Source organism: Bolinopsis microptera, chromosome 9 (assembly GCF_026151205.1).
Source record: "Bolinopsis microptera isolate Bmic1 chromosome 9, MBARI_Bmic_1.0, whole genome shotgun sequence".
Classification (NCBI taxonomy): domain Eukaryota; kingdom Metazoa; phylum Ctenophora; class Tentaculata; order Lobata; family Bolinopsidae; genus Bolinopsis; species Bolinopsis microptera.
This window is the reverse complement of record NC_087080.1, coordinates 11,780,887-11,789,497: the sequence shown is the minus strand read 5'-3', so window position 1 is coordinate 11,789,497 and position 8,611 is coordinate 11,780,887. Positions and strand designations below refer to the sequence as shown.

Sequence of the window (8,611 nt, the reverse complement as noted above, 5' to 3'; positions counted from 1 at the left end):
AGTTCTTCCACTCAGTTCTTCCACTCAGATCTACCACTCTGTTCTTCCACTCTGTTCTTTCACTAAGTTCTTCCACTCAGATCTACCACTCGGTTCTTCCACTCAGTTCTTCCACTCTGTTTTTCCACTCAGTTCTAAAGTTCTTCCACTCGATGTTCTTCCACTAAGTTCTTCCACTCATATCTACCACTCAGTCCTTCCACTAAAATCTTCTACTCAAATCTTCCATTCAGTTCTCTGTTCGACCACTCAGTTCGTCCACTCAGTTATTTCATTCAGTTCTACCACTCAGTTCTTCCACTCAGTTCTTCCACTCAGATCTTCCACTCAGTTCTTCCACTTAGTTCTACCACTTAGTTCTACCACTTAGTTCTTTTATTCAGTTCAACCATTCAGTTTTTCCACTCTGTTCTTCCACTCAGTTCTTCCACTCAGATCTACCACTCAGTTCTTTCACTCAGTTCGTCCACTCAGTTATTTCATTCAGTTCTACCACTCAGTTCTTCCACTCAGATCTTCCACTCAGTTCTTCCACTTAGTTCTACCACTTAGTTCTACCACTTAGTTCTTTTATTCAGTTCAACCATTCAGTTTTTCCACTCTGTTCTTCCACTCAGTTTTTCCACTCTGTTCTTCCACTCAGATCTACCACTCAGTTCTTCCACTCAGATCTTCCACTCAGTTCTTCCACTCAGATCTTCCACTCAGTTTTTCCACTCTGTTCTTCCACTCAGTTTTTCCACTCTGTTCTTCCACTCAGTTCTTCCACTCAGATCTACCACTCAGTTCTTCCACTCTGTTCTTCCACTCTGTTCTTCCACTCAGATCTACCACTCAGTTCTTCCACTTAGTTCTACCACTTAGTTCTACCACTTAGTTCTTTATTCAGTTCAACCATTCAGTTTTTTCACTAAAATCTTCTACTTAAATCTTCCATTCAGTTCTCTATTCGACCACTCAGTTCGTCCACTCAGTTATTTCAATCAGTTCTTTCATTCAGTACTTACATTTAGTTCTTTTATTCAGTTATACCACTCAGTTCTTTCGCTTAGATCTTCCGTACTGTTCTTCCACCCAAATCTTCCGCTCAGATCTACCACTCAGTTCTTCCACTCTGTTCTTCAACTCAGTTCTTTCCTCAAATCTTCTACTCAAATCTTCCATTCAGTTCTACCACTCAGTTCGTCCACTCAGTTCTATCGTTCAGTTCCAACTACCACCACTGAGTTTTTTCATTCAGTTCTACATTTAGTTCACCCATTCAGTTCAACCATTTAGTTCTTCCACTCAGTTCTTTCGCTTAGATCTTCCGCACTGTCCTTCCACTCAAATCTTCCACTCACATCTAACACTCAGTTTTTCCACTAAGTCCTTCTGCACTGTTCTTCCACTCAAATCTTCAAATCTTTGGGGTGCAATGAAATGTAACTCTCTCTCTCTCTCTCTCTCTCTCTCTCTCTCTCTCTCTCTCTCTCTCTCTCTCTCTCTCTCTCTCTCTCTCTCTCTCTCTCTCTCTCTCTCTCTCTCTCTCTCTCTCTCTCTCTCTCTCTCTCTCTCTCTCTCTCTCTCTCTCTCTCTCTCTCTCTCTCTCTCTCTCTCTCTCTCTCTCTCTCTCTCTCTCTCTCTATATATCTCTATCTCTCTCTCTCTCTCTCTCTCTCTCTCTCTCTCTCTATATATCTCTATCTCTCTCTCTCTCTCTCTCTCTCCCTCTCTCTCTCTCTCTCTCTCTCTCTCTCTCTCTCTCTCTCTCTCTCTCTCTCTCTCTCTCTCTCTCTCTCTCTCTCTCTCTCTCTCTCTCTCTCTCTCTCATGAGTACTTGTTGGAGCTAGTTATCCTGTGGTGGTACTCGTATATATAAGGCTCAATGAAGGACAAGCCATATCAATCATGGCTACTCCTTCTGTTGAATACACTACTGGTAAGCGAGGAAAGGACCAACGCTCTCGTGGATGGTCAACGCTACACCTTAAACAAAAAGAGGAACGGAACTGATGGAGTCACCAAAACCTACTGGACTTGTGTTGATCCTGGCTGTCTGGCTCGACTGGTGCTTCATGAACAGACAGTGAAAAACTGGATGAAATAATTTTATTTTATGAATTAAATTATAAAATAAAGCAAGGTCAGTAAAGTAATATTAAATTAAAGAAGGTGGAGTTAAAGAATTAGTAAAGTGTAGTAAAACTAAAGTAGAATTAAAGAAAAGTAAACTAGAAGTAGAGTGGAGTGAAACTGAAAAGTAAAGAAAAGTCGATATAAGATAAACTTGTCACTGTGTAGTCCTGTCACTATAAAATGCGTTTTGCACGCTATATAGTGACAAATATCAACTGTCATTATAAAGTGCTTGTCACTATATAGTCCTGTCACTATATATATGGTGCGATTAAGTAATTATTTCTACTTAACATAATTACAATATTCAATAGTATAATTATTTATAGAATAATCAATATTCAATAGTAAATAGTAATAGTATGGTAAATTGATAGTTCTATCGATTAAATTACATTAGTACAGTATAGTAAGTTACAGATTATTTTAAAACTCTTCTACATAAGTATGCCGCAAGAAATGGCTGCTGCTCTTGCATCTTTAAGATGCCTGGTAGTGTTTATTGCTCTGCTGGCTGCGTCATCGAGGGCTTCCATTCTGATCCTTCCGTTGGCCCCGAGTTCTCTCTTGACGAGCTAAACCTCTGCAAGTTGGACTCCGCCAAATACGAAAAGATTAAAAGAGCTTTATTTTAATGTAATATTTGTTCCGCAAGTGCGCATTTTAGTGCCAAAAGTGCTGCATGTTATATATGATAGTGCTGCAAGTGCCACATGTTAGTGCCGCAAGTTACATAATATGATAGTGCCGCAAGTGCCACATGTTAGTGCTGCAAGTGCCACATGTTAGTGCCGCAAGTGCCGCATGATAGTGCCGCAAGTGCCGCATGATAGTGCCACAAGTGCCACAGTGCTGCATTTACGTAATACTAATAAGGTCGGCTCAATTCAAAAAACCAGTACCATAACTCTTACCGTTTTCTTGATTGAGCTGTTCGGAAATTACACACACGCACGTACACAAACACATACACACATACACACATTTATTGGTAGAGTGGAGTACCGTTACCAGTGTTTTCCTTTCATTCACAGCTTACGAATTGTAATAAGGTTTATTACGTTTATTACATTCTTTAGAAATCTCTTAGGGTTGCTTTCGGGCCGATACCTAGTACTTCGGGATAAGGGCGGTAGTTACAACTAGTAATTGGACACTAATTAGTAATACTATTTAATTGCCAATTCTGTGATCATTCACTGACTACAATTTTTACGCCGAACTCGATATAACCAAACTTTCACAATTTAAATAATTGACAATGGTTATATTTATTGAATTTTAACCGTCTCTAGATATCCTCCGGCTCCAGGTAGTCAGAATAAAATATGGTGATCTGTTTAAAAAGGGACAAACACCTCATCAGTCATCATCAGTTATGTTGACGAAATTTCGCGAAGAAGAAAAAGTCGATATAAAGTTGTCCCTTTTGCGTCACAGCTGCGGAAAATGACGTATATAAGTGAAACGTCACAAAGGTAGTGACTAGTGGTACTGTTATATATATGGCGGCACTGCACAGTGCACAAGTTGAAACATACCATGGATAAGCTCGTGGCCAAATAAACGCTACTCAGTAGACAAATTGAAAAAAAAACGATAGTTAATGTTAGACAACTTTCTAGAACTGCTAATTTGATTTTATACCTCTCAAAACATCATCATATCACCAAATTCCGGGTTCTTGGTTCGAGAAGTATATAAAAGTGTCAAGGTTCCAGTCAGTTCAGGCACAATCATCTCGAGACACAGTGGCCCCACTATAGCGAGCCAAGTTATCTGCATGACTTTTAGTTTTTTGTTTTTATTTCTCACTAGTCAGTAATACTAATAGTGTCTGAACTGTTTTGCGATATACAAAATTCTTCTCATAGGCGTTAACCGTTTCAAATAATATTTTTGTTTCCTTAATGGGCGTAAGCGAAGATTTTGTTATACTAAAAGACGAATGAGTAGAAGTATTAACTAAGTAAATACTGCAGACCGTGCACAATTTGCAGATGCGTTAAATAATCACATCCTAAAAACGGTGAAGTACTAAAATATGATGGTCAACGATTAACAAATTGGAATTTAGGGAGGTTACCTGTCACAGAGCTTTTGAATATATAAATAGAGTCGTTTAATTTCATCTCCTGTGTTTGATCTTTAGTGCCTGGACGTGGATAACCGATAACGGTTGATTTTTTTTGTGACAGAAAAAATAACTTTCTGTCCGCATTTGATATTTTAAAAGTCTAATGCGACAAACTTCTTGAAGTGTTTTGCACTTAACCTTCATTGAAAGTATTTAAACGTTGGGGGTAGAGGGTTTTAATCCCTCGATATTTTCCCTCTGCGGCTCTGCCGTAATTTTTTATAAGATCAAGTTTTGGTCGGAGAAATGGATTAGTGTAATTTTGGGTTTCAGATTAACCCGAGGATTACTTATTATTATCTTCTTTCCTATTTTATAATATTGCCCTTTTCGAAAGGAATTGGCGAATTATAGTGAGACTGAGAGAACTGAGAGATGGCCCAACACATTGGAAGACGTTTGATCGGTAAGAAAAATGACAAATGCAATGCTTCTTATCTTTCAATAATCCGCTCATGTACCCAAATTCTATGACAAACTTTTACTTCAATTTAGGACCAGCTGACCAGCTACGAAGAACCATCCTTAGTATTACCGTATTAACAATCTAATTTTCAGGACTGGCAGTGATTCTGTTAGTAGCACGAGAGAGTTACTGTATAAGACACGTGAGCTATAATCAACAATCCCACATTCTACAACAAACGGTGAGCTGTAATTATCAATTAATTAATTAATCAATGAGTTGCAATAATTTATTGATTAACTGTAGCAGGTTACGGAACCCTAAGAATAGAGGATGTGAGGTAGGTGTAGCCGGTAGCTACCCTTCTCAAGATAATTATAGTTTCGCTTTAGTTGATAGGAATTAGTTCACTTTTAGTTCACTCACAGTCAGTCCTTGTTTTATCCCATATTCACACTTTCATTTTGACTGGGACGCCAACCACATGGCACCATTTACCTCGAGGGTGCTTATCTAATTTCTTGTTCACTGTCAACATTATGCACTTTCAGTCCTCTTCTAGTTCTACCTGCAGTAACCACCTGCAATCTCATGTTAATCTTTACATGGTATCCTTTTTCTTCTCGTTTTACAATTGATGAAATTACCGATTACGAATTACTAATTTAGCTTTATTTTTCTACGCCCTTTATTTCACACTTTTTAATGACAAATATTTTCCAGAGCACAGTGGGAAACAGCGGGACAACGTATGCACTGAACAGCACAGAGCTGTTTGGAATGCACCTTAACGGGAGGTTCACTATCTCGGATGGCATTAGAAACGAGGTCTTAAAACGTTTCAAAAATGTGAGCACAATACCACAAGGCACAAGGCACAAGACACAAATACTCATCGTAATGAAATGATTCCATAGCTATCTTAATATTAATCAACAAACAAATTGTAAATTTGAATTGAATATTTGTATAAAAGATCATTTTTATTAAACCCCTTGTTACCCAGGCGTACAGTGACAGTAAATGTGACCTAGCGACGGATAGTGGACACTGCAACAGCCCCTCTCGACAAGTAGTGGAACTGAGGAAGGGACTTTATAACTATGGAGCCGAGAGACAGGTAAATGAAATCAGAAATGTAACTTAATTTCAGTATGTTGATCTTATCGTATTTTGATAAGTGTTAAAAGCATTTATAGATGACTCATTCGAAAGATTCTGGAAAGAGGAGGAAGATTTGAGTTTACTGATAATATCATTTCAGAAGAGACAAGAGACATCTTTATCCAGTATAACTGGATCCGGCTGTGGCCACAAGTTTGACTGCTACATTAGCGCAGATGCAAAGCGTAAGATCGTGCAGAAGTGCTGGCTATATGATCTATACGTAAGCACTAAGTCAAAAATACAATTTTAAGTTTATAATCAAAAATGTAAATAAATAACTGAATAAAGAACTAAGCAAATAAAGAATAGAAGAACGAATCTTCCTCAATACTTTCACTTTTGATGTACTGTAATTTTAAAATTAAATAATTAGGCATATTTCCAGGCAGACATTCATGATGACCAAAGCTCCTCAAGCAGCCCTCAGGGTCAAACCACTGGCCCCATATCACTCCACAAGATATCAGTGGCTGGAGCTGCACTGAGGTGGGCTGACATCAGTGACTACATGAGTAAGGTTGGGGATAAATTGGTCCCAACGAAGCCGGGTTCCAGTCAGAATTTTGACTATTCCACCATCTACAGTGAGATTGAATGTGTAAGTTATGGAAGCTGCAGTAGAATTGTACCTCGTACTCTCGTATACGAAATGCAGTAGAATTCTATGACAGTTTACTTCCAAGTCACACTTATCAACAATTATAATAATCAATTACGGAAATTCATTTAAAACAATTAATAAATTGTGTATCATTTCTTTAATTAATAATCATATGGAAAAATAGCCCTCTTTAAGCTGAGAGAAGTTACTAATAACTGTAGTACTAACAACGGTTCTTGACAGGAAATGAAAGCGATAAATATTGACACAAGAAGTAATGCACCAAACCAGATATTCGATCAACACGCAGACCTGATCCAGAAGCTGCACAATCATTTCTACCAGGTAGACTTTAAAAATTGATTTTATAAACAAATAATTTAGTAAATCCCATGTTTGTACTTAAATTGGTTCGTTAACAATATTGTATTTTTTAACGAGAGTGGTCTTAAAATTTATTATCAAATGACAAATGAGGAGATTGCACTGTAATGTCTTGAGGTGAACAGCAGTTTTAGCAAACCTCGATTTACCCGGTCCTCCAATTTACCGGGTACTCCGATTTACCGGATTATTTCCTTACCCGATATTTCATGCACTAGCATGAAAGTTCAAAAGCTAACTGTTTGATCACGTTATGCATCATATGGGACATTATGTTATCATGAAGTAATCCCGATACTTGACCTCTGCCTGATCCAGAGGATTTCACCATTTTACCTTCGCACAGACATCGAACGCTGTAAGAAGATGACGATCAGACCTCGTTATTACCCGATATTTATTGATAACACTTCAGTTGAAAAACGCTGTAAAGAAGAAGGATGGAAAGAATTACGACTGCTACAGCGAGCTACTACAGCTGATGAAGCATCTCACAGACCTTGTAGAAAAAGATGAACAAAACTGGGTGAGAACTAAAGCCCATGTTTTATCATTGAATAAAGATATGAAATAAAATGCTGCATCATAACAGATGAATTATCCGTGATATTGTGTCAATCAGTAAATTTAGCCTTTAACTTATCTTTAAATCAGTTAGTTTACCAAGTTATTAACTTATCTTTAAATTAGTTAGTTTACCAAGTTTACTAAATCACAGGAAGACATAATGAAGGTAGAAGTGTTTAAAAAAATGGTGATAAAACTTGATGACACAGCTAACGCCGTACATAAATACTACACCAACGACACCCCAGAAAAAAAAGGGATATATTTCTGTCATCATCAGGTTTTTAAACATTTTACTAACCAAGTGAGAAAAAATGTCATTACCGTTATACAATAATTATTTAGTTGATTAGGTGGTGTTTGACTATGTTATTGTGTTGAATGTTTCTGATGTTTTCTAATTAGACTTGAAATTGAGTAACGGCTTCTGCGTGAGAAATGTCATAATAAAACAGAAATTATTAACTTACTAATGACAGTTAATTTGTTTTCATTGAACTATCTTCAATCTTCATTATACTTAGAGAGGGAGTTTTTATTTTGATATAGCAAAACTTATATTTTCAGATATTAGTCGAATACACTAGCTTTGTTAACGAGAGAAAAGTGGCTATAGATAAGCTTAAAGTTGATTTCGGTGTCACGTCGAACAAAGGAGTCCTTAACAACATGGTAAGAATTGCAGAATCAATACCTCGTAATAAATAGTTATCATATAGTTGCACACATTGGCTTGGGCAAAACAGATTTCCATTAAGCTTAAAATTTCAGACCCAACTTATAGATTATTTATATTTCCTCTTTCTACGTGAGTTAGAGTACCGAGCGTCAAAATACATTTCTTAATTTGTTTCCTTTCAGACGAGTACGACGATGATATTCAAATCGCTGACCAAGTTGCTGTTTAAGACCCTGCTGATGTCCACAAAGGATCGCTATGCTGACATAAACAAGGAAATCGAGAAGGTCAGTGTGACTCTTAAGTTGCTGCATAATAAGTGAATGACTTGAAAACCTGTAACTACGATTAGGAAAATTATCCCACAGTCATCAATTTCCCTTATTTTATTTTACCAAGTTTTTAACAAGAATTATTCCAGGCCGAGAAGTACTCGGAGGAAATCATTTCAAAGCTGAATAGTAGTACTAGTAATTTTGATGCCGTGAAATTCTGGAAAACAAGAATTGACAGAATAGCAAAACAGATCCATAGGGCTAAAAAACAAACAAT

At 37.3% G+C, this 8,611-nt stretch overlaps 1 protein-coding gene across 1 annotated transcript; it reads left to right on the top strand.

Moving 5' to 3' along the window:
- The first annotated feature begins 4,630 nt into the window (after positions 1-4,630).
- Positions 4,631-8,382, top strand: LOC134821399 (uncharacterized). The gene is made up of 11 exons (XM_063832139.1): positions 4,631-4,661; positions 4,814-4,902; positions 5,385-5,510; positions 5,668-5,781; positions 5,926-6,048; positions 6,214-6,426; positions 6,673-6,774; positions 7,229-7,339; positions 7,532-7,660; positions 7,948-8,052; positions 8,242-8,382. The coding sequence occupies exons 1-11, from the start codon at positions 4,631-4,633 to the stop codon at positions 8,380-8,382; spliced, it is 1,284 nt and encodes a 427-aa protein (XP_063688209.1).
- The last annotated feature ends 229 nt before the right edge of the window (positions 8,383-8,611 follow it).

Bases quoted from the DNA above. Each gene is read 5' to 3' on its own strand.
- LOC134821399 (XM_063832139.1), top strand. From the start codon at position 4,631: ATGGCCCAACACATTGGAAGACGTTTGATCG. The intron at 4,903-5,384 runs GTGAGCTGTAAT...AATATTTTCCAG, and splicing joins CCCACATTCTACAACAAACG to AGCACAGTGGGAAACAGCGG. The intron at 5,511-5,667 runs GTGAGCACAATA...CTTGTTACCCAG, and splicing joins TCTTAAAACGTTTCAAAAAT to GCGTACAGTGACAGTAAATG.